Below are 26,550 nucleotides of genomic sequence, written 5' to 3' on the forward strand. Positions count from 1 at the left end.
GGATCCTCCCAACCCAGGGATTGAACCAGGGTCTCCTGCATTGCAGGTGGATTCTTTACCAGCTGAGCTACTAGGGAAGCCCCCAAAACAGATTATATTCTGTCAATTATGAACTGCAGTGAATTAAAGAAGCATTTAGTTAGGCACTATGGAGAAGGAAATGACAACCCACTCCAGTATTCTTGCTTGGATAATCCCATGGACAGAGGAGCCTGGCAGGCTACAATCCATAGGTCACAAGAGTCGGACATGACTTAGCGCTATCTTTCTTTATGTTAGACCTTGGGAGACAAAGATGATCTCCCTTCAGGAAGAATATAATGTAGGGAAGGAGATATATAAAGACATAAATTACACAATAACGTGCTAAGGATGATTTGAATGATACAGGAATGATTAACTTTGGCTGGGAGAGGTAGGAAAGTCTTCACAAGGGGCAGACTCCAAGAGGTAGTGAGAAATTTTATGACCTAGGGGAAAAACCAAGGAGAAAAAGAGAAAAGAACGAACATGAAATATAAGCAAGCAAATAACTTCCAATATAAACAAGAAGAGTTGTAAAATGAACTAATGAGGTGAAATTATTGCTATGTAAAATTGGAAATGTCACAGTATAATGCTAACAAATAACGGCACACTGAAAAACACTCAACATTTGGAATCAGGTATTTGGACATGGCTTTTGGTTACCCCAAAGATTATGTTTGTGTTTTCTGGGGTGTTCCAATGACAAATTGCAATGTGTGGGACCATCCTACACCTTCAGGAACTGCTCCACCCAAATTGTCCCTAGGGCTCCTGTGGATCACCAGTGTTAGCAGAAACCTGGCTAGCATCTGTGCAGCCAAGGGGCTGGCCCTAGAAATGAAAGACAGAGGCAAACTCAAGCTACTGTTGCGAGAAATACAGGAGGACAATTATGAATAATAAACCAACAATCTCTTATAACTATCTGAAAATGCAGTCTACAAATTCTCTGATCATCCCCTTCCTTGAGAGGCAGAGTGTGAGCTAGATGTAGTGACAAAATTCTAATAAAGAAGAAAAAATAAAGTGACAGTGTGTGCCTTCAGATACAAGGTCAAAAAAGGCACTGACCCTTCCTCTCTCTCTCTTTTTGGTGGCTTTTTCTGGGAAAGTTAGCAACCATGTCATGAGGACACCCAATCAACCTCGAGTCCCATGGCAAGGAAATAAGGCCTTCTGCCAGCAGCCATGCGAGTGAGCCAACTGAGAAGTGGTTCCTCCAGCCTCAAACCTTAGGATGACTGCAGTGCTGGCCATTACCTTGACTGCAACCAGGGGAGAGCCCAAGTTAGAACCAGTCAGTTAAGCTGCTCCCAAATTCCCAACAGAATCTGAGATAATAAAATTTTCTTGCTTTAAACCACTAAATCTTGAGGTAGTTTGTTATGTAGCAATAAATAAAACAAAACAACTCAGATTCTTTCATTTAAAAGTTAAGAATGTATCACGGTTAACAGGAACAGTTTCAGTCTACAAGGTGAAAAATTCGGGAGACGGACAATGGTGAGAGTTGCATAACAATGTGAATGTACTTAGTGCCACTGAACTGTACAGTTAAATACGGTTACAACAGCATGTGTTATGTTATGTGACTTCTATCACAATAAAAAAACATTTAAAAAACACATACATAAAAAAGGAAAAAAAAGAATACGGTGAATTCATTTGCTTTACAATGGGGGAGAGAAGAGGAAGGAGTAGGTATTAACCCATTCTGCAGGTAAAATGTTCTAAATCGACTAGTGTGTTCTGAAATACTGCCGATCCTTTTTTGAAAGTTAAAGACTGTTTTAAAGACAGAAACAGAAGTGTGAGTAAGCAAACATCAACACGGTGAACGGAAGCTCAGAAATTGAATGCTGCATTTTTAATGTCCTCTCGCAGCGTTCTCTATAACCTCTAACCTTTTTCTTAGTAGAGCAAAATCATCAGACTCTGGCAAAAACTGTTTCCATCTCTCTCTTCTCTCTTTGACCTTGATAATTCGAGTTTAAACAAGATTCAATTGTGAGTCTCAAGAAAGCTACTGAGGAAGAAGTCATTTCCACCAACCTGGGTACAAATATTTGGCAGACAGAGTGCAATTTTCACCATATCAGGCAAGATGGACTGATACAAGTGTTGAGCTTCTGCTTCTTCTAGTACCTGAAAACCAATAAAATACGTTACCAGTGAATAATAACCAATGAACAAATACCTGTTTTTAAAATTAAACTACATATCTGCTTTTCAGAGGATCCCATAAAAAGGCATATTATCATCATGGAATACACACAAAAGTATAACAACAGGTACAGTAAGGAACTTATAAATTGATTTCCAAATGTATGTAATTCGCCTTAATGTCCTCTGAAAAGGAATGAAGTATCCCACATATGAAATCTCTCTCATATCACATTCACAACTAAATAAAATATTTGCAAATGAAAAGCAGTACATTCTGCCCTTGGTTACATCAACTAAAAACTATTAGCCCACCAAGAACTCTTCAGAAGCCCTCAAGCCTCTATAGCCTATAATTTAAATAACTCACCATAAAAGCCGCACATTGTTTCAGAGCAACTTTTATGTGTCAAATCTGATCTACTGATAGTAAACAAAAAGTTCCAGGTGACTCAGAATTTCCCTCTCACAGGGACCTTAGGGATAAAACCACAATTTCCATATCATAATTTGAAGTACAAGAAAAATATATTTATGGCCCATTTTTGTCTTATAATTTCCCATCTTTTCAATGCTTTAGAAATTACTTTAGCCTATTTAATCCAATTTCTCTCAAAACATCAGAGTAATTCTTTCAAAATAGTGAAAATGAAAACCCTCTTAATTTAGATATTCTATATATATATAGTCAGGATTAAACCATGTGTCTATCTGAAATCACATCTGAACTAGATAGATGAGGTCTCAGTTATAATCCAGTCTGATCCTGTCATTATTAAAGAGAAAAGAAAACTGAGGCCAAGGAGGTCACCCTCATTATCCTAGACTGGATATGTGAATTAGCAACTAAATCAGAACTAGAACCCAAGTGTTCTGGCCTATAGGCCATGGCTCTCCCCCACTTCTCTATGTTACCATGTTTGCGACTGATGAGGATATATAGACTCTTTAAAAATATCTAAAGATTCCCCTAGCTATGAGGAGCTAAACTGAAATAAATATGCATTTGTCTACCTAACAGCTACACACTGTATGTGTGTAAACAGAAAAAGTAGCAAAGATAATTTACATTCACCTTGGTTTTACAAGGAAGTTTTACTATTGAGAATTTTCTTTATACCAAAGCTTTAAAACTCAAACCTATGTGCAACTCCTTCTTTAAATTAGGATAATGGGAAACTGATACTCAAAATGAACAGAAAGATATTTACAATTCAGAGAGTGTAGGATTCAATTAATCACAGGTATATTAAAAAAACTAAGCAAGTTAAGAACACAAGACAATTATTAATTCTGGCTAAAACACAAAGTTGTACAAGAGTAGAAAAGGAATCATATCTCAGATATGAATAGTTTTTACCATCATACTAAAAAACCAGAATACTGATCTAATTGAAATGAATATTTTACGTATAGTGGAGAAATGGGAAACAGAAATAAGGCTGTGTTGGAGGTGACATGGTTAAGTAACAACAGATAAATCCAACAGATCTCTAACAGGAAGTAAACACACTAAAAAGCATAAAATAAAGGCTAAAGAGGGTTCAAAGCCTCTTCATGATAAGCCTCTTTAATGCCAATAAACGGCTTCCCAGATGGCTCAGTGGCTAAAGAATCCACTTGCAATGCAGGAGACAAGGGTTCCATTCCTGGATCAGGAAGATGCCCTGGAGAAGGGCATGGCAACCCATTCCAGTATTCTTGCCTGGGAAATCCCATGGACAGAGGAGCCTGGCAGGCCACAGTCCACAGGGTGGCAAAGAGTTGGACACAACTGAAATGACTGAGCACAAACAATGCCAATAAAAAGGAAAATTAAATTTTAAAAAGTCATACAATAGGAAGCACTCTACTGTTTTAGAATTTAAACATAAGCATTAAAGATACTTGCTTTCCTATACCTGAAGATGCATAAAATATATTAATGCATTTAAGATATTCAAATTCTTCTTATTCATAATTTATCTCTGAAAACATTTTGAAATAATCAGAGACTCACAGAAAGTTGTACAAATGACACAGAGAGGTCCAGTTTACTCTTCACCCAGTCTCCCTTAATGGCTACATTTTGGATTAACTATAACACAATATAAAGCCAGGAAACTGATACTGGTACAGTGTGTGTATAGTGTTCTCTGCTATTTTATCACACGTACATTTGCTTAACCACTATCAACATCAAGTGAGGAAGTGTCCCACTACAGCAGACGTCTCCCTCGGGCTACTAGTTTACAGCCACACCCTCCGTCCAACCATCCCTACACCCCGGGAAGCAGCACCCTGCTTTCCATCTCTGTAACTGTTGTTATACAAAGCGGATCATATGTATGTGTTCTTTAAGACTGACTTTTCCATTCACCCAGTTTAACATTCTTGAGGTCCGTTCAAGCTCACGCATGCGCCAGGAGTTAATTCCTGCTGCCGAGCAGTGTTAGGGTATGACCACACCACTTGTTTAGCCACGTTACCTACTGAGGGGCATTTTGGTGGTTTTCAGGTTCTGGCTATTACAAACAAAAGTGCCTTTTACTCTCAACCTGCCTACATACACTGTTATGTCTGGAATAATTTCTTGTAAGCAGCATATAGTGTGTCGTTTTTTTAATCCACTCTGTAAATCTCTGTCTTTTAATTGGTGAACTTCGATCATTTACATTTAATCACTGCCATGTTAGCACTTATTAATTTTTAATTTTCTTTGTATTTTACCTGCTTTCTTTTCCTTTATTCCTATGGGTTACCCAAGTATATTTTAGAATTCCATTTTTATTTATCTAAAATGTATTTGAGCACATCTCTTTGAACAGATTTTTTTTAACTTGCTGCTCTAAGTATTTCATTATATACGATTTATCACTTCTTACCTTGGTGTCAACACTTCACATGCTGCAGTACAGAAGTATTACCTTTAAGGCCGTTTACCTGGCCCCATTATAACTTTAATATTTCTTTACATACACCGAGAACCACATTTGATAGTGTTAAAAATTTTGAAAACAGCAAAACAGAAAATGTCAAACACTATTTAGAAAACTCAAGAAGAAAAGGCTACTATATTTACCGTATTTTTACTCTTTCTACTACTATTCTATCTTCTTTCTTGATATAACAAGATTCCATCTTGTATCATTTCCTTTCTCTTTCAAGAAATTCCTCTTCACATCTTTTAGGACAGATCTGTTAATGACAAATTATCTTCCTCTCCTTTGTCCTAGAACGTCACTGTTTGTCCTTTAGTCCTGAAGCATATTTTCAACGGATATACACTTCTCTGCTGACAGTTCGTTTCTCTTACTCCTTCAAAAATATTGTGTCATTTCTCTCTGGCCTCCATGTTATCTGATGAGAAATTCACTGTCATTCAGTTTTTGCCCTACAGGCAATGTGCCATTTCTTACTGAATGCTTTCAAAATTCTTTTCTTTGCCTTTAGTTGGAATAAGTTTGACTATGATATATCTTGGCATGGATTTCTTTGGGTTTCATGTAAGAGGTTTGCTCAGCTTCTTGATGCCTTTTATTAAATTGGGGAAATTTTCAGCTATTACTTCTAGTTTTCAGTTGCTATTTTTCATTATTGTTATTTTCTCAGCCCTGTCGCTTTTTTCTTCTCCCTTTCAGTACTAAAAGGCATGACTGTTAGATCTTTTTAAACAGTTCCAAAGATCCTTAAACTGCTTTTTCAGTCTATTTTTTTTTTTATGTTGTTTAGACTGAGTAATTCTTTTGCTCTTTTTCAAGCTCTCCTATTCCTTCCTCAGTCATCTCCATTCTCCACTGAGGCCATTCCACTGCATTTGTTTTAAAAAAAAAATCAGGTATTATTATTTTTCGGTTCTAAAACTTCCATTTGGTTCTTCTATATAGCTTCTATTTCTTTGCTAGGGCTGCTATTTTTTTGTTTCAAGCAGGTTTGTAATTGCTTACTGAAGGCTGCATTAAAGTCCTTGTTAGATGATTCCAGGATCTGTGTTGTCTCAGGGTTGGTGTCTGTTGATTGTCTTCACATTTTAGTTGAGGTTTTCCTGCTTCTTGGTGGAGTGATTTTTATTGAAACCTGGATATTTGGGGTATTGTTTTGAGACTTTGGATCTTTTCAAATCTGTTTTAGCAGGTCTTCTGTGACACAGGAAGGAGGAGCCAGCTCACTAGCATCAGTCAGGAGTGAAAACTCTACTGCCCTTGGTAATTTCCAGGACAGGGAGGGAAGACGCATCTTGTTACCTCTCAGGGGGATCGCTGCAGAGGGTGAGAGTTCTGGCTCCCCACGAGACCTCTGTTGATACCACTCTGGTGCCAACAGCCCCACAGACTCTAGCTGGTCAGTCTAACTCCACCTTTCAGCTATATTTAGTAGGAGGGATAAAGAGAAGTGTCTATCCAAACATTCTTAACCTAAAGACATTTAACCTTAAGTGACTAAAGAGGCTGACAGCTTCTTCTCCTTTGGGTACCTGTCCTTGTCTTTTAAAACTGACACACGAGTAGCTGCAGCCACGCTTTGCTGACCATCACAAGCTTTAAAATATCACTTATTTATGTGATGAAGCATCATTGCACAGGACTTCCTCACAACTGTCAACACTTCAGACCTATGTCTGAATGTGGCTTTGAAAATACAAATGAGATCATAAAAAATGTCACGTGAGAACGTAACCAACCCAACTAGCATTTGAGATGGAATGCATAATTTAAAAAACTAGTGTGATCTTATGCCCTCCCATATATTATTAGCATCTTCACACAGATCTTAACTTCTACAAATTGATATTTATTAATCCACATAATTTATTAATCTATACAATGCAAACCAAGATATAAGTAACAAAAAGCTTTAAAAATTTAAATCATTGCCTAACTTCAAGGGAAGTAAGAGGCTTAAATGTAAATATTTATTTATATCATATATTGTATTACTTATAACAATGATGAAGATGATTATAAAGAAATCAAGCATTTCCACGATGATCAATGGAAAGCGTCATTAAATCCCCTGCCCTCTACTGGACAGCCGCACAGATAAGCACACGTGGCAACTGTTTCTGTGTGTGCGTGCCCGTGTGTGCATGCTGCCATTTTATCCTCATCCCAAAAGCTGATTATGTACATGCATCATTCAGAGTTGATACAAAGATTTTCAAAATTATAACGCTATTCACCCATTTCCTCCTTTTATAGATCTGTTCATCCACCCAGCTGGACAGTAAACATGTAAGTGTCTATTATATGCCAGACACTGTGCCAGCACTGACAAGAGAAGTGGAAACGACGATGGGCGTGATCACTGGCCTCATGAATCTCGAAGCAGGAAGTCCTGTGCTCCTTCTGTGATCCCTCAATGCATCAGCCCTCACCTTGAAGGATAGTAATTACTGCAATTTCATCATAGTGACCGTGAAGAAGCTATCTTTCTTCCTTAGCAGATGGAAACATGGACAAACTACTCAAATAGAGTAACTGAATTTGTCAAATGTCAAAACATGATGAATGATTTAAACTTAGCAGCATACATATAGACAATAAATTTTTACTTATTTCTTCTTCCTCAGAATGCTTGATCAACTAAAATTAAATCTGTGAACTGTGCTCTAATACTAAAGACATATTCATATGCGATTAAGTACAGAACCTGGTACACAGAAAGTACTACATAAATAACAGCACAGAATTTTGAATGAGTAAGTGAAAACTGTAGCCAGTAAAACCAGAAAAATAGTGTTATTTTAAAGAAGGGGAAATTTTCCATAGATCTGCTGCTTCAGTTCATAGGAAACAGCTTTTTAATCAGTCACAAATCAACAAATATAATAAACACTTCAAGTCACACCATTTTATCTATTGATGTGTACCCAAGTAGATCCTAGTAAAAATGTTAAGTTACTAACATGCTTTAATAAACAATTTCAAAGAAGTTTATATAAGAAGTCCAGAACATGAAATTTTATTAATAATTTTTAATATAAAAAGTTTTTCATCCCAAAATCTAAACAGAGAACAGGAAAAAACTCATAGCCCTACGATCCTAAAGTTAATATAACCATTTAAGTTTTTGTTATGCTTAGGTACTTATCTACCTTCTCACACAGAAAAAATCACTTAAAAGCACATTATTCTAACAATTGTATAATTTTTTCATTAGACAAAAGAACTTTCCACTTTGCTGTAGAGTCTTCATAAACATCACCAGAAACAACACGTTTGTTTGAAAAATCATGTACTTTCACTGTAGAAAATGAATATAAACAAAAAGAAAACAAATACAACCCACAAGCCCAATATCAAGAAATATACTGCTAACATTTTGGCATATATCTTTCTAGTTTGTATTCTGTTTTCATTTATATTGTGAACATTTTCTTGTATAAATAACTATAATCCTACATCACTATTTTCAATAGCTGAATATTATTATATAATTCAGACATACCACAACTTATTTCCCTAAGTCTCTTATGACAGATTTACAGGTCGTTGCCAATTTTCCACTCTTATAATTACTATTGTAATGAATATCCTTGTACACACATCTTTCTGCCAACTATCTGAATATCTCTATAAGAGAAAATGCTATATTGAAAAGCGTAGGCTTTTTTTTTTTAAGTTTTTTGATACATGCTACCAATTTATATTCTGGTGCTGTATAAGAAAGTACTCAACTCCATATCTTACTGTGAATTCTCACATTCTTGTTTTATTTGCAATCTGATAGACTAAATTGACACCACCATTATTTTATGTTTCTTTGATTATTAATGCTGTTGTACTTTTTATCCCCATGGATACAAACCCCTGTGACGAGCCTTAACCCTTCTTTCCCATTAATTTTTTAAGTAATATGTGAATGCATTCTAGCTTACAAATGTCAAACAATGCAGATGAAGTCAAATCCCCAATTCCTATTCCTGCTGACTGTCCGAAGACATAAACAGACGCTTGTCTTCTTCCCAAACTTTGAAGCATTTCTACATATGTGCACACAGAAATTAAGATGTTACATGAACTTTTAAACTAAATGGTATACTAGAAATTTTTGCAACTTGTTTCTTACCTTAAAATAAAGTCACCTTTCCATGTAATAGAATGATAAATGCTACGCAGTATTTTCCACAGTATAGATATACAATTTTCTTAGCCATTCCCAATTGGTGATAATTGCTTTTCCAGCATTATGAAAAATATAAAACATACAGCAAAGCTAAAATAACTGCACACTGTGCTTCTGTGCTCAGTCGTGTCCGACTCTTTGCAACCCCATGGACTACAGCCCGCCAGGCTCCTCTGTCCATGGGGATTCTCCAGGCAAAAATATGGAGTGCGTTGCCATGCCCTCCTCCAGAGGATCTTCCCAACCCAGGGATCGAACCCAGGTCTCCTGCATTGCAGGCGATTCTTTACCATCTGAGCCACCAGGGAAGCAGGCACATACCTACAGGATAGCACTTATTCTGGTTTATTAAAATTATTCATTTACACGTTTTGCTCCTCTCCTTCTCTAATCTGTGACACTGCAAATGGAAGGATTGCATTTTATACACTGTGTATTCTAGTACCATGCATAAAATTTAGTACTCATTATTTGTTGAATAGAGCTGAGGAAAATTTTTAAATTACATTTTATCCTGTAAATATCAATGCAAAATAGAAAGCATAAAGATATCTGGCGAGACTGAAGCTCAAAGAAGGTCAAGCCAATTTTTCCACGTTCAAACTTAGGGGCATACACTGGGACCGGAGGACAGAGCGCTTCTTCCCAGGCTCACAGGTGAGGGTATTCTAGAGAACAGAGCACTCAGCCAAGAAACCGGAACAGAAGACTACAGTTACAGGCCGGGTCTGCATTTACTTTTTGTATGAACATAGAAAAATCCCCAAATCCTTTATTTCCTCATCCCTAATAAGGATAATTCGAACTCTGTTTAACTTACAGAGTTATGAAGGCTCAGATATAACAGTGTTTAACAAATTCTAAAGACTCATATATAGATGCAAAGTATTATTATCTAATGGGCCAGTAATTTACAACCTTTCTGGAGCCTCCTCTTTCTTTCAACACCCCCACATCAATTAACTGCCAAGTCCTGCTGATTGATCCAGCAGGGCCTCATATATTCATCGCCTCCTCTTAATCACTACTAAACTACCCTGACTCAGCCCCTCATCCAGTCTCACCAAGATTACTACAGTAATCTAACTGCCATCCTGCTGCTAGCCCACCTTCAGTTTCAGCCCAAGTACACCCCAGTGTGTCCCTGTTCCACTGGAAAGCTTTCAATGGCTTTTCCTTGCCTTTTCAGTACAGTATATCCCTGAATTAATAATCAAGCTCTCTGGCCCTAGATCCTCATCTAGTCTTACCACACACACACTCTCCCTCTCTCACAACAAAACCTTCTGTGCATTTTACATACTAGCCATTTCTGCAATTTACTCTTCTCTAGCACCTACGTGTGCTTCCACAAATATAATCTGTGCTCTGCCTAGAATACCCTTCCTACTCTAGACCTTACCTAACTTTTTTAATGTCTTGCTCAAACAGCGCCCTGCTTCAGCTTCAGCACCCTGTACCTTGACGCACCAGCTACAAGGTAACTCTCCCTCTTATAATTTAATTCTATGTTTTTTCACAAGACCCTTAAGACTTCCTGCTTTATATTATACTTATGGACATGTGTTCCAGTGCTTGTATCAAAGTTCCTTTCACACAAGACTGACACTAATTCACTATGCTAGAACACATTCACATGTAAGTTCTTGATAAAAATTTTTGTTAAATTAACTGACACTTTCTATCACAGCTAGGTAATTTTGCAAAGCTTTTCCTCTTCGTTCTCTCTACTGCCCATAAGAATCTCCCTCGCTTAGGACAAGGTCTTCTTTTTTCCTTAAGTAAATTAAACTGCATATGAACTGGGTTTTCTATAATATGCCTCAAAAAACTTACTGGAACTAATCAAGAGCTTCCCAAGTCTGAGAGGTTCATATTTCAATAATTAAAAAGAAAGAACATAAGTCAGAATTCTTAAGATCATGCAGATCCACCTATTCTTTAGGCATGGTTTTAGAATACAAAAATTAAACGTTAGAGAAAAAAATAATTATAGCACTAAAATATGTAAAGATAAAAAATCAACTGGAGAAGGTGAATATTTCCAACATTTATTTGTGTACGATTCAGGCTGACATTTTGAAGAGAAGACTGTGACAGCTTACAAGAAAACAAACTCACTCATTCCCCTTAATTTCTGAAAGCTCATGCAAGTCTGACAGGCCAACCACAGGGTGATCTCTCATGTGTATCACCCATGACAATTATGGCTTCAATAAAAATGTTCTCCAAATTTTAATAAAGCCCAATTGGTTTTCAGGAAATAGCCAGTCCAATATTTTTATATTTAAGAAGGCATACTTCACAAATTAGTGAGCTAATTTATGGACTTATAAATAAGACTTCCAGAATTTTTATCTTATGGCAACAAAAGAGGTACGAAATGAACGTGGTGGCAGAGGGCCAGGTGACCCGAAAGGCTGAGTGCTAGCAAGGGCCAGCAGCGGCCACTCCGGGGAGAGGACTGTGAGAAGCATCCTGTCTCTTGATCGCCCTTTGCTTTGGCTTCCTCTTCAAACAGCTATTAAGAGCTTCCTAAGTAATTTTCAAAATGCTATGGACTCAAATCTGAGAAGCACCGATAAAAATCACAGCTCATTACCAGTATGTGAAAAGGTTGGCTTTAAAGATAATACAGAAGAGTCTTTAAAGTATTTATCATGTAACTTACACTGGAAATAACCTGCATCTGTCCTTAACCTGCAGTTGTTTAGTATGGGACAAATCAGGCTGCTGTACACTTTTTTCCTCCCCATTAATGGCTGGCAGCAGGAGGAAAAGAGTGCTCAGCATGAGAGCCCCCTCTCATTCTTTCTCTTTCCCCACGGGAAGGAGGGGTTTATTATTACTTGCAGCAAGTAAGGAGACTATCAGGGTCTTTCCCAAAGCAGTGTCTCTATAGTCTCTTTTTATTCCTAATCTCCAATCCCATCACCAAACGCTCATCAGGCAGTAAATGGGAAAGTGAGGGTGAAGTGAGAATGAGCTCTTCTGCAGGTCTTCGCCTCAACTCTGCTTCTACTCTCCCAATCTCTGTTCTGTTTCTCAGGATAGAACTGTGCACTAGTTTCTCATTTCAGGAAACTAGCCATCAGTAGCTTAAAATTCACAGGCTTTTATAGATGGGTATGGAAAATTCCAAAACCCAGATAATCAACAACTAATTTGGGAACACAATAACTTCAGGAAGAATACTGTCATCCAGTTCTTGAAACAAAATATACCTCTGATCAAAACCAGTCACACCATTTCCTACACAAATTTCATTAGATTAAACATTAAGAATAAAATTGTGTAGGTTTATGACACATAAAGGAACTTCTCTAAACAGTTATCTCTTTTTTCATGCTAATAATAAAATGCACAAAGTGTTCTTGTCATAGGATAAAACATAATAACACATCCTCATTATCCTCTGCCTCCTAGAAGAATTTACTTCTCGAGACTGTTACGGTAAATGATTGGTCCTTAGGGAGGGATCTAAACTAACACAAGATGCTCCGGTAGGTCTTTCCCATCTCTCACTCCTGCTCCTGTACGACTACATGGCCATAACCATCCATCATTTTAGCAAACACCACCAAACCACAAGGCTATTACACACACACCAACAGATACTTTCAATACCATACAGTCACACTATTATCCATCTTTTATAGACAGGCAATCACACTCAGCATGACAAGATTTCAGAGAAATAACTGATGGTTAATATAATTTTTCTAGTCCTGAAAGCAAAATGAACTTAATTTGTCTAAGAAATATAAGTGAACAATAGTTTAGTTCTTTTACTACATTCAACAGTTTTAAATGTAATAAAAATATTTTTGAAATATTAAGAAATACTTTAAAGTTACTTATTTTTACTTCTAATTTTCAAGATAGTTCAATGATAGGTTCTCACACTCACAGTAGGAAATAATTTGCCATACCAATCAAGTAATGTGCATACATACACATAAGTAATGTGCTTAATCCTTAATTTAGCTCTTAAGTTATCCAGTATGAATTAATAGCCAATATTATAGTCCAAGGGAATCCCCCATAGTTTAGTGGTAAAGAATCCATCTGCAATGCAGGAGCTGCAGGAGGAAACGGCAACCTACTCCAGTATCCTTGCCTGAAAAACCGCATGGTCAAAGGAGCCTGGTGGGTTACAGTCCAAAGGGTAACAGAGAGTCGGACACGACTCAACAACTAAGCACACACAGGTTCTACTTCAAACTTCACTCTTTCTAATAAGGCTGAAACACATTTCCCGAAAGGCTTGAGGGCGCCCCCTGGTGGCAGACTTTGGGGAGGAAAAAAAAGGCACAAACGCCATTACAAAGAAAACATCCTTTTAAGAAACTGACCAAGTGCTACTCAACAACTCAATTATTTCAGTAACATCCAATCTAGAAAAAATTCAAAATGTGATCAAAGAATGTTGGGTAATCTCTGGAGCTTCTTACCAGTGGTGGCATACAGCTAGCAGGACTAGTAAGAAGTCAGAGGCAGAAGAAACCTTCAGGATAGTCTAGTCCAGGCAGAACAGAGCACTGTCCAAGGCGGCAGCCGCCAGCCACACACGTTGACTGAGCATGTGAAGTGCGCCTGGCGTGACTGAGCAGCCGCACTTCAAATTCTCTTTCACTGTAATTAGTTTTCACTTCAACAGTCACGTACTATAGTCTTAACAGCTATTGGCTGTTGTTTGGACAGCACAGGTCTAGTCCTACTTGCTACTCCACTCCAATGAAACAGTCACCAGAGCAATGCAAGGAAGAGTCAAAGTTCCCAAACGCATGTACAGCTGGTGGTGAAAATTCACAGGACGAAACCTGCACCTCTTTGTTTGTGGGATTTTAAATGCTCCTAATTTTAATCCATTACTTTGGGTTACTTTTTGGTAACTGCAATTCATTTGAAAATACAGATGAATTTGAAAATGGTAAAATATTCTTTTTGAAATAACTTTTGGCTTTATAGCCTATAAAAACTGAAGAAATTTGACAACTGGTACAGCATTTAGTTACAACAAATGAAATAGATTATGAACTCAGGCTCAACTCAAGCTAGACTCTAGCTTAAGTCTTAATCTAGATTCAATCTAATGAATGTTATCTAGGACATTCATTCTTTTCTTATATACAGAGAATCCTGAACTGTGGATTAGCTGCACTCAGGAATCCAACAAAGAGAAGAGCCCAGGTGATCCAGCCTCTACTTTACAGTTAGCTAAAGTTAACTTACACTGTTAGCAGTATGTTGACATTTAGTTCAAGCATATATCGAGTGTCCACTTTACCAAAGACATCATATTGTGCACTGTGAGGAATAAACACAAAGGTAGACAATGCAATTCAAGGTCTGTGTCCTCTAGAAACTTACTACATTTTAGGGTGAAAATCCCATATAAACAGAAATAAGGGCTATATGTACATGCCTCACCTTTTCTCTCTACCAACTGCCAATCTCAAATGGTCAACTATCACTTTACACAAGTAGTTTCTAAATCTTTTCAATAAAAGACGATGGCTTAGGATCCACATCTGTGTGTTTTCCTTAAATACACTGAAGTTAAGTTTAAGAAGCATTAACCGAGCATCAGCCATAAGTTAGAAAACACTAAGATGCCCTGGAAAATGTCAGCTTCATGAAGGATGCACACATTTCATAGACAGATCGTGTATTACGGGGCAAGGGCATGGGGGCAGGCACAGGTACTACTGAGCACAGAACAGGGTTTTAGGAGAGGCTGGGAGCACAGAAAAGAGTTTCCAGAGGAGGTGAAGACTGAGCTCTGTCTGGAAGCATGGATTAAGAGCAAGACAACTGTATGCCAGAGAACTACAAGCAAGTAGGAGTCATTAGAATGCCAGGTTTGGGGCAGGAAAGTAGCAAGAAATGACGCGGGAGAAATGGGGAGAGGCAAGGCCATGGAACATCATAAACATCATCCAACAGAACTGAGAACAGACGAGGTGCCACACAGGCTCTGAAGATACACGCTTCAGGGAGCTCACCGTGTGTGAGCAGCATAGAGGACGGACGTGAAGGGAACACCACTGGACAGAGAGGGGTCAGCCGGATGGCTGCTGCAGTACACCATCTGAGTCATGATGACAGCATGGGTCAGACAGCGTAACAGACAGAGAGCTGCGTCTCAAGGGGTATTTAGTAGATAAATTATGTCTTAATAGAAGGAGTGGACAGAGAGAAGGAGCTTAAGATAAAAAAGCTTTGAGTGTGCTAAGCATTAAGTGGTATTTAAAGCTCTTGGCACTGTGTTAAGTGACTGGGGCACAACAAAGAACAAATCCCAGCCTCCTTCAAGGAAGGGTAGGGGAGACCGACAAGTAAAAAGTCAGTAACAGAAGTGACAGCTACCCTGAACACTAAGAGATAAGCAAGTGTTAACCAAGCAAAAAAGGATGAGGCCAGAACAGAATGGTGACAAGTGTTTCTAAAGCCTAATTCTGTTCTGGACCTGCTAAGTTTGAGGAATGGAATAAGACTGGCTTTTCAATATCAAGTAAAACAATGAATGAAGAATTCTGAAAACCCAAAATGAAAAAATGAAAGATTCTACCTTTTAGATGGACTCAGATCTCTCAGTGAGGTGTGAAGTAGGAGCAGGTAGATAGTAGCATATGGGTCAAGATCAGAAAACAAAAATATTCAGAACCACAGAATAAAGAGGAAATACATAAAAGATGGTACAAAGAACCAAAGCCCAAGTTAAGATGCCATAATGTAAAGTCTCAGTAAGGCCCATTAATAAGATTTATGATTTATTTCCTGCATTTCTCCTTCCCTCCTTTACTTCTTCAAAGTAAAACCCTCTACTTGTCAAGAGCAAAGGAAACAGGTAAGCAGATGCCACCGGAGTTGGGAACTAGCAGAAACCAAAGGTGAAGGAGGAGCTAGATTCTAAAAGGACGCCGCAGTTGACCCTTGAACAAGCAGGAGTTAGGACTGCCAACCCTCTGCACAGTTGAAAACCTGCATATAATTTATACTTGGCGCTGCGTATCCAACTGAGCTATCAGAAAAAGAGAAGGGGATACCAGACCACCTGACCTGCCTCCTAAGAAATCTGTTTACAGGTCAAGAAGCAACAGTTAGAACTGGACATGGAACAACAGACTGGTTCCAAATCGGGAAAGGAGTACGTCAAGGCTGTATATTGTCCCTCTGCTTGTTTAACTTATATGCAGGGTACATCATGAGAAACGCTGGGCTGGAAGAAGCACCAGCTGGAATCAAGATTGCCGGGAGAAATATCAATAACCTCAGATATGCAATGACACCACCCTTATGGCAGAAAATGAAGAAAAACTAGACAGGCTCTTGATGAAAGTGCAAGAAAAGAGTGAAAAAGTTGGCTTAAAATTCAACATTCAGAAAACTTAAGATCATGGCATCTGGTCCCATCACTTCATGGCAAATAGATGGGGAAACAATGGAAACAGTGACAGACTTTATTTTTTTATTTTTTGGGGCTCCAAAATCACTGCAGATGGTGACTGAGCCATGAAATTAAAAGACACTTGCTCCTTGTAAGAAAGGTTTTGACCAACCTAGACAGCATTGCCAACAAAGGTCCGTCTAGTCTAGGCTATGGTTTTTCCTGTGGTCATGTATGGATGTGAGAGTTGGACTATAAGGAAAGCTGAGTGCCGAAGAATTGATGCTTTTGAGCTGTGGTGTTGGAGAAGACTCTTGAGAGTCCCTTGGACTGCAAGGAGATCCAACCAGTCCATCCTAAAGGAAATCAGTCCTGGGTGTTCACTGGAAGGACTGATGCTGAAGCGGAAATTCCAATACTTTGGCCACCTCATGCGAAGAGTTGACTCATTGGAAAAGACTCTGATGCTGGGAGGGATTGGTGGCAGGAAGAGAAGGGGACAACAGAGGATGAGATGGCTGGATGGCATCACCAACTCGATGGACATGAGTTTGAGCAAGCTCCAGGAGTTGGTGATGGACAGGGAAGCCTGGCGTGCTGCAGTCCATGGGGTTGCAAAGAGTCAGACACGACTGAGTGACTGAACCGAGTAGAACTGTGTATCCATGGCTCCCCCTTATCCATGGTTCTGAAATAGTACCTGCCCCTCAGCTTTTTTGCCTTGCCTGAAGGAGCTTTTCCTATTGGCAATTTTTCCTTCTCAAGTAGAACCTGTTAGAATGAAGAGAAGGAGTCATTTTTTCTCCTCAGTCCCTACTACTAAATGTCGTCAGATTCAACAGGCTGGGCAGGAAAAGATACGAAGACAGGAGAGCGTCAGTAGATTACAACCGTTTTGCTAGGTGTGTTCCATGGGACACAAGCTACAAGGGAAATCCTAAATTGCTAACACAGAAAGGCATTTTGCTTGTAAGTAAGTTTGAGGAAAATATTTAGTTAACTAAAATTAAGCAGGTTTCTCTACTGTGTGACTCCTCAGAAGTATTCCCAGTAGCAGGATATAATATGCAGCAAACTTTGCTCATTCAACCCTTTATTTGAAAGTATCAGAACAACACAACCTGGCAAACTGGCTCAGAACAAAAGAGATGCCAGCAACAGCCTTGAAAACAGCGCTACAGGAGTGAGTGAGCAGGAAACCAGGAGGCTATGGTGGGAAAGAGACGCAGAATTAATGACGCTCGAGAAGGAACTGGTCCAGGGCACAATCAGATCCGTGTGTGATCGTGGGTTAATACAAGAGAGGGTTTCACAGAGACTTGAGTCAGATTAGTGTATAGGTTACCAATGTGATTACCAAATGAAGTTGCCCAAGCTGATATCAGATAATAGGGCTGAGAGGACAAGAGGTGCCAAAAATGAACAAATAAAATTGGGAAGAGGGGATATAATCAGATGGCAAAGAATTCAAAGGAACAAAGGCAGTTGGGTATTGGTAGGTACCCTTCCTAAGTCAGTGCTTTTAAATAATGCCAGATCTAAGGCCACAGGCCAGTAAAGCCACATTTTTTTTCTTTTAAAGAAGATTTTTTCTTCTTTCTGCCTATAATTCAAATTTTTGAACTTCTTAGGCCTCTCTTGATTTGGTTAATTGGTTTCTAAGACGGTTCTGTCCCTTAATCGAATCATTTCCAGTTGACCTAAGGTGCGGGCGGTATGTTCCTCTCTAGGAGCCAAGTCAGAGGCTAGTTCTGATGGCATACAGCTTAGGGCACAGCTGAGACCTACCTCAGCCCACCTCTATAAGTCATGAGCCTGGGTTTACACAGATCTAGGTCAGGGCCAGACAATTCAACAATGGATAAGAATCAGCAATGGGGGTGAGGGGAAAAACAACTCTTTCTCTTCATTCCAGCAAGTTCCAAGTAAGAAGGAAAAACCACCAATAAGAAAAGCTCCTTCAGCCAAGGTAAAGAGTTGAGTTAAAGAACAGGCACGACGCAAGGAGAGAGGTTTGAGAATGCTGCTGGAGTAGAGCAGTAGCTCTCAAACCTTCACATCAGATGAGCTGCGGGCTGTCAAAGCAGAGACGAGTGGGCCTCACCTTCAGAATTTCTAATTCAGAAAGTTCAGGGTAAGGAAGGAGAATTTCTGTCTCAATCAAGTTCCCAAGTGGTGCTGTTGCTGCTGATTCAGGGCTCACACCTTGAGGGCCACGGCAGAGCAGGGTTCTTGGTCTTGGCACTGCTGGCCTCTGGCTGAGACAATTCTCTGTTTGGGGGCATCATGTTTACTGCAGGATGTTTAGTGGCATCTATGCCCTCTACCCACCAGAAGCCAGTAGAACCTCCCCTCAGTTGTGAGAACCAAAAATGTCTCCAGACCTGGCCAGAGGTCCCCCAGGAAGCAGATCACTCACAGGTGGGCACCACCACCACAACTGTAGTGGCTGCACAGACTGGAGCACACACAGGTCTGGAGTGAGCGGCGCCCAGGTGGGAATCCTGGCTTCAGCGCTCGAACAAAGGACTTATACTCTCTAGTCCTTGGTCTTCAGTCATTCATTTGTAAAATACAGTGTCTATATAATGGGGCATTTGTGAAAATCAAATGAAATAAAACATATTGCTTATACTGCACTTGGTACACAGTAAAGCTCTTAAAAACAAGCAGCACCACTGTCTTGACTGCAGATAACCTAGTAAGATATTGAGTAAAACAGAGGAGATTATCTACAAGGCGAACCTTGTAGAAGGGTTAATTCTAGGAGGAGACAAGGCTAAGCCTGGAATGGATAAGAGTTTGCATGTGAAGTGAAGCTGAAATGGTCTGCAGCTTAAGCAGCAGGCCAGGAAAAAGGAAAGGGTTAAAAAGGGAGACAAAAGTCAACTATGAGGAAAAGGGGCTGTGTATATGGCTGCTTGGAGAAGGCAATGGCACCCCACTCCAGTATTCTCACCTGGAAAATCCCACAGATGAAGGAGCCTGGTGGGCTGCAGTCCATGGGGTCGCTGAGGGTCGGACACGACCAAGCAACTTCACTTTCACTTTTCACTTTCATGCATTGGAGAAGGCAATGGCAACCCACTCCAGTGTTCTTGCCTGGAGAATCCCAGGGACGGGGGAGCCTGGTGGGCTGCCATCTATGAGGTCGAAGAGAGTTGGACATGACTGCAGCAAGTTAGCAGCAGCAGCAGCAGCATACGGCTGCTTAACCCAGTAAGCTGTTTTAACATTCCACTTCCAATGGAGGAAGATGCCCTGGCTTTACAGCTAGAATGTTCTGTCCACCCGAAACGCGTATGTTGAAACCTGTTCTTCCAATGTGGTAGTAATTGGGAGCTGAGGCCTTGGGGTGATTAGATCATGATGGTGAAGCCATCTTAAATGAGTTTTAGTGCCCTAGTAAAAAGAGACCCCAGGGAGCTCTCCTATTCCTTCTACACCCTGTGTGTGTGTGAAGTTGCTCAGTCATGTCCAACTCTTTGGGATCCCATGGACTGTAGCCTACCAGGCTCCTCTGTCCATGGGATTTTCCAGGCGAGAATACTGGAGTGGGTTGCCATCTTCTCCAGGGAATCTTCCTGGCCCAGGGATCGAACTCCAGTCTCCCGCATTGCAGGCCAGACGCTTTACCGTCTGAGCCACCAGGGAAGCCTTGTGAGGACACAGCAAGAAGACGGCCATCAGTGAATCAGGGAGCAGGTCCTCACCAGACACCGGATCTGCCAGCGCCTTGATCTTGCACTCACCAGCCTCCAGAACTGTGAGAAATAAATCATCCACCCAGTCTATTCTGTTACAACAATCTGAAAGAATTAAGACACTCTGTTTATTTCTGAGTTGGGCATCCCAGGGCTAAGATGGATTAGACCAATAGCACAGCTTGGTAGTCCATTTGAAAATATTCCATATTTCACTGTGGTGGAAATGGTTCTTGCAGAAATGTCTTTTTCTAGTGCTTTCCATGTAATCAAAGAGCAACTGAGGCAACAAGGTACTATGCCACTCAGTTTACTAAAAATTTCTTTAACACTGTAAAGAATAATTGCTCAAATAGCTTAGAATCTGACTGCCCCATAAAGTTAATCATTACTTGTCACTACCATAGCAATACATGATGGGTAAGCACTTTTCACAATTAGTACCACAAGTAAAACACAGAAGGAATCACTGGCCCCGTCCTCTGGAGATGCAGCCACCACACAGCTACCAGGGCCCTGAGGGCGCTGTGCCACCGCACTCAGGGACGGCGGGCCTGCCCAATCCTTCACTGCCCACTCTACTGCACTGTCTGTACAGGCTCCACGTGGGACAGGGCACAAATCTGAAAGCCAGGTTCACACTGCTTTTACTTCTTCTTATTGTTTTTATCTTCAGATAATATACACTACAAAAATCCTTTTAGTGTTAAATATGAGATCTTACATGTGTTATCAAGAGCTTAACCAAAATGAATACAGAATTTCTTTTTAATGAGCAGAAGCATAAGATGAGTAAACAATCTGAGAAGCCATCTCACAGGAAGATGGCTATGATTATAGATCAAAGTATTATGCCAAATTGCATAAAAAACAAAAACCTACCTCAGAGCTAGTAGATAGATATAAATCATGGAAGAGATTAGAACATGAAATTATCCTCACTCCTCCAACACAGTAGATTTCTGGATCATGAAATCAATGACACAGCAACATTTAAAAGCAACGGCTTCCATAGCTATTTGAACAAAGCAGGTAAGGTTGGAGTTACAGGACATTAATGTGCTAGATTAATTCCATTAGAATACAGGAGGAATTCTGCCTGAATAAATTTCACTTTTAGATGCCTGTAATTTCCATCCTCCTTGTCTCCACACACATAAATACAACAATGTTTCAAAAACACTGTGATCACTGTTTCAATGATCCAGGGCACAGAAGGCTCAACCAAGACTGATTATCCATAATAACTCAGCAAGGTGCCTAGTTCCAACTGCAGCAATTAGTTTCATGAGATGTGTACTATTTAAAATAAATCACGAATGAGACCCTCAACATATACTCCAACCCAAAAACATACAATAACCACACCAAGGGGAAAGTCCACATATTTCATAATCATATAAAATCTAATATTTTGTTGACCTGTTTAGTTCTCTTTTGGCTCCTACAGTCCTCATGAATCAAATCAACTCAAGCTGTAAAGCGATGCAGACTTTATTGATTTTAGAGACTGTGAGTCACTAAGAGAAGAAGTCCAAGAAGGTTAAGTTTCCACTGAACTCCAAAGCAGAGGTTCGAAAGCTAGACGAATAAAGACATTAGCTGTAGTCTTGTGAAATATTCAAGGCTGCTTTCATTTGATTAGGAATTTGCTAAGGGCTCTTTATGACAAATATAACAAGGACACTTTAAATCTTTTAAGCTTTGAAGAAAGGCCCAAAAATAAATTAGCTAAGAAGAATTCCATTTGGAACTGAAAGCTAAGGAGTAATATGTTTATTATATACATTCAAAAACTTACTTCTACATTACTTTAAAAAAAAAAAAGGCTATTGTGAAAGGCCACAATTTTCACTGGCTCTTGGTTAAAGAAACTTGTTCTGATTTGAAATAGTGGTTAACAACCTGGTGCCTTACCTCAGCTTTTCCAAAACTAGCCTAAAAATTAATAATGTTCCATGAAATGTTTATAGATGTTTATAGAGATTGTGGTGGGGGGACTGGGTAGGAGTGAGGGAATGGAGAGAGAAAAAACAAAACAAAAAAAATCCTCTAATATTCTTGCTCTAAAAGTTTTAATATACAAGTAAGTACTAAGTACATTTGATAAAGCTGTTACTAGGTAAGCTGTCCATAATAGTATGGCGTGCACCAGAAGGCCAAGAAGTCTGAAGACACCACTTACATACGAATGCACACGATGCCCGAGCGATGCATAAAATACAACCGCTGTGCTTTATCCTGTTAAATGACAGGTGACTCACACTAAGAGTTCTGTCTAATGTTTTCAATATATTTTATTTCAACTTTTTTATCCCATAAAAAAGATGAGTCAAAACAATTCCTTCTAGCCACTACTTTATAAATGTGAGATGACTTTTTTGGTAATCCATTTTAACACAAGCTTGTATTTGTTTTCTCTGAGTCTCTATTGTTGTTCTGTCAATAATAATTTTTAAGATCTAGGTCAAAGATGTCATTTTAGTTAAACAGCACACGTCTCAATTTTGGGGACAAAGAATTCTGATGTACTTGTTTTTTAAATGTAAAACTACACATAACTCTGAAGGAAAAGGTGACTTAGGCACACTCACGTGTATCCTTCAAAACTCAACATTACATCCATTTACTTTTTTTTTTTTTTCATTTACCTTTTCACATTAAGTAACACATAAGCAAGACTGCTTAAGTTCATTACTGATAGACTTAAACACCCTCATTTACAGGAACGAGGTTTTACACAATCTGTCTGACAAGTCAGAGGACACCAGCAGACAGGACAACACAAACTCAGCATCCGAATAACTACAGCAAAGGCAAGAGTCACACAGTCACTAAGCTGACATAGAGAATTTACTGTGTAGATATTACTTAAGATACAGACTTCATGCTGTATTTAGTAAGGAAAAAAACAGTAGCTTCCAAAGAGGAATACATTACCAGCCTAATCACAACAAAACCTTTCAACTTTAATTTTTTCCATTATATGACTTTTAAATGTCCTCTCATTCCGAAACTCTTACCCTCTCACTCTCCACTTTCAGCAGGCACATATGTAAAAAGACGAAAACAGCAGCACCCCACCCCAACCCGACTTGGTTATTTATGGCAACCTTTATGATGAACTAACACTTCAGCAACACATGAACCATGAACTTTCAGATGTTCAAGCTGGTTTTAGCAAAGGCAGAGGAACCAGAGATCAAATTGCCAACATCCGCTGGATCATGGAAAAAGCAAGAGAGTTCCAGAAAAACATCTATTTCTGCTTTATGGACTATTCCAAAGCCTTTGACTGTGTGGATAACAATAAACTGTGGAAAATTCTGAAAGAGATGGGAATACCAAACCACCTGACCTGCCTCTTGAGAAATCTACATGCAGGTCAGGAAGCAACCGTTAGAACTGCACATGGAACAACAAACTGGTTCCAAATAGGAAAAGGAGTACATCAAGGCTGTATATTGTCACCCTGCTTATTTAACTTCTATGCAGAGTACCTCATGAGAAATGCTGGGCTGGAGGAAGCACAAGCTAGAATCAAGATTGCCGGGAGAAATATCAATAACCTCAGATATGCAGATGACACCACCCTTATGGCAGAAAGTGAAGAGGAACTAAAAAGCCTCTTGATGAAAGTGAAAGAGGAGAGTGAAAAAGTTGGCTTCAAGCTCAACATTCAGAAAACGAAGATCATGGCATCCGGTCCCATCACTTCATGCCAAATAGATGGGGAAACAGTGGGAACAGTGCCAGACTTTATTTTTCTGGGCTCCAAAATCACTGCAGATGGTGACTGTAGCCATGAAATTAAAAGACGCTTCCTCCTTGGAAGGAAAGTTATGACCAACCTAGATAGCATATTCAAAAGCAGAGACATTACTTTGCCAACAAAGGTTCGTCTAGTCAAGGCTATGGTTTTTCCTGTGGCCATGTATGGATGTAAGAGTTGGACTGTGAAGAAGGCTGAGAGCTGAAGAATTGATGCTTTTGAACTGTGGTGTTGGAGAAGACTCTTGAGAGTCCCTTGGACTGCAAGGAGATCCAACCAATCCATTTGGAAGGCATCAGCCCTGGGATTTCTTTGGAAGGAATGATGCTGAAGCTGAAACTCCAGTACTTTGGCCACCTCGTGCGAAGAGTTGACTCATTGGAAAAGACTCTGATGCTGGGAGGGATTGGGGGCAAGAGGAGCAGGGGACGACAGAGGATGAGATGGCTGGATGGCATCACTGACTTGATGGACGTGAGTCTCAGTGAACTCTGGGAGTTGGTGATGGACAGGGAGGCCTGGCGTGCTGCGATTTATGGGGTCACAAAGAGTCGGACACGACTGAGCGACTGATCTGATCTGATCTGATGCAGATGACACCACCCTTATGCCAGAAAGTGAAGAGGAACTAAAGAGCTTCTTGATGAAAGTGAAAGAGGAGAGTGAAGAAGTTGGCTTAAAGCTCAACATTCAGAAAACGAAGATCATGGCATCCGGTCCCATCACTTCACGGGAAATAGATGGGGAAACAATGGAAACAGTGGCTGACTTTATTTTCCTGGGCTTCAAAATCACTGCAGATGGTGACTGCAGCCATGAAATTAAAAGACGTTTACTCCTTGGAAGGAAAGTTATGACCAACCTAAACAGCATATTAAAAAGCAGAGACATTACTTTGTCAACAAAGGTCCGTACAGTCAAGGCTATGGTTTTTCCAGTGGTCATGTATGGATGTGGGAGTTGGACTATAAAGAAAGCTGAGTGCCGAAGAATTGATGCTTTTGAACTGTGGTGTTGGAGAAGACTCTTGAGAGTCCCTTGGACTGCAAGGAGATCCAACCAGTCCATCCTAAAGGAGATCGGTCCTGGGTGTTCATTAGAAGGACTGACGTTGAAGCTGAAACTCCAATACTTTGGCCACCTGATGTGAAGAGCTGACTCATTTGAAAAGACCCTGATTTGGGGAAAGATTGAGGGCAGGAGGAGAAAGGGACAACACAGGATGAGATGGTTGGGTGGCATCACCAATTCGATGGACATGGGTTTGGGTGGACTCTGGGAGTTGGTGATAGACAGGGGGGCCTGGCATGATGCAGTTCATGGGGTCGCAAAGAGCTGGACACGACTGAGCGACTGAACTGAACACAAGTGAGAAAATCAGAGGCCTATTCATTCCTATCTTTTCTACTGCAGACATAAAACTAAAACCGGAAAAGAAGATGAAATAGTCGCTAAAACCTTAGGGTTCCTTCAACAACTATTCCATTTACTGAAAAAATTTACTATACAAACCAGTTTTAGAATTAAAGTTCTTTATTTTGAATTGACATTTACATTTACTGTGAAATATATGTTCAAAAAGTACACAGAATATATCAAATATGGACGGCCTAATGAATGATGATAAGGCAAACATACATTTTTAAGTACTGTCCAAGTCCAGAAATTGAAACCAGGACCACAGGAACAGGAGCAAATATCCCAACTCCACGCCCTCTTCAGTCACTACTACCTTAACATGCTGTGTGAGCTTCACAAGCCAATTCACTGAGAACAAAAAGAAATGGGCCACAGCTTATGTGAGGTGGGAGTATTTAAAGCACCTCGAAAATGCATTAATGGGCTCTCTGGTAGCTCAGACGGTAAAGAAGCTGCCTGCAGTGCGGGAGACCTGGGTTCAATCCCTGGGCTGGGAAGATCCCCTGGGGGAGGCCATGGCACCCCACTCCAGTATTCTCGCCTGGAGAATCCCATGGACAGAGGAGCCTGGCGGCTGTGTCCATGGGGTCACAAAAGAATCGGATATGACTGAGCGACTAAGCACAGCACAAAATGCATTAACAGAGAAACTTTCCTAATATATAGGACAGTTTGCTATACTTTGCTGTGAAAAATGCCAGCAATAAGTGTATCGATCCATTTAGAACACAAATTATAGAAGTGTTTGAATTTAATTTTGTGGAACACCACACAGGAGGGCCATAAAACACAGATTATTTTTTCCCAGCATTTCCAACAGCTGGCAGGGAGGAAGACCAACATTAGCATTCAAGATGCAAAAAAATACTAAATAACGGCCATTGCAAGTCGGTAGCGTCTAGATACTTAATTATAAATCACAAAATAACAGATTAATTTCTGTAATCCTCCCTGGTCTCTGACAAAAT

The 26,550-nt window shown here is 39.8% G+C and overlaps 1 protein-coding gene across 2 annotated transcripts in view; it reads right to left on the reverse strand.

Annotated features, from left to right (window-relative positions):
• PARG (poly(ADP-ribose) glycohydrolase) overlaps window positions 1–26,550 on the reverse strand; it is a 111,434-nt gene that overhangs the window by 65,293 nt on the left and 19,591 nt on the right. For both annotated transcript variants that reach the window (XM_005900605.3, XM_070364592.1), the window contains exon 8: window positions 2,080–2,172. In XM_005900605.3, coding sequence (XP_005900667.1) covers window positions 2,080–2,172 — 93 coding nt within the window. The remainder of the gene's footprint in view (window positions 1–2,079; window positions 2,173–26,550) is intronic.

Source organism: Bos mutus, chromosome 28, assembly GCF_027580195.1.
Source record: "Bos mutus isolate GX-2022 chromosome 28, NWIPB_WYAK_1.1, whole genome shotgun sequence".
Taxonomy (NCBI): domain Eukaryota; kingdom Metazoa; phylum Chordata; class Mammalia; order Artiodactyla; family Bovidae; genus Bos; species Bos mutus.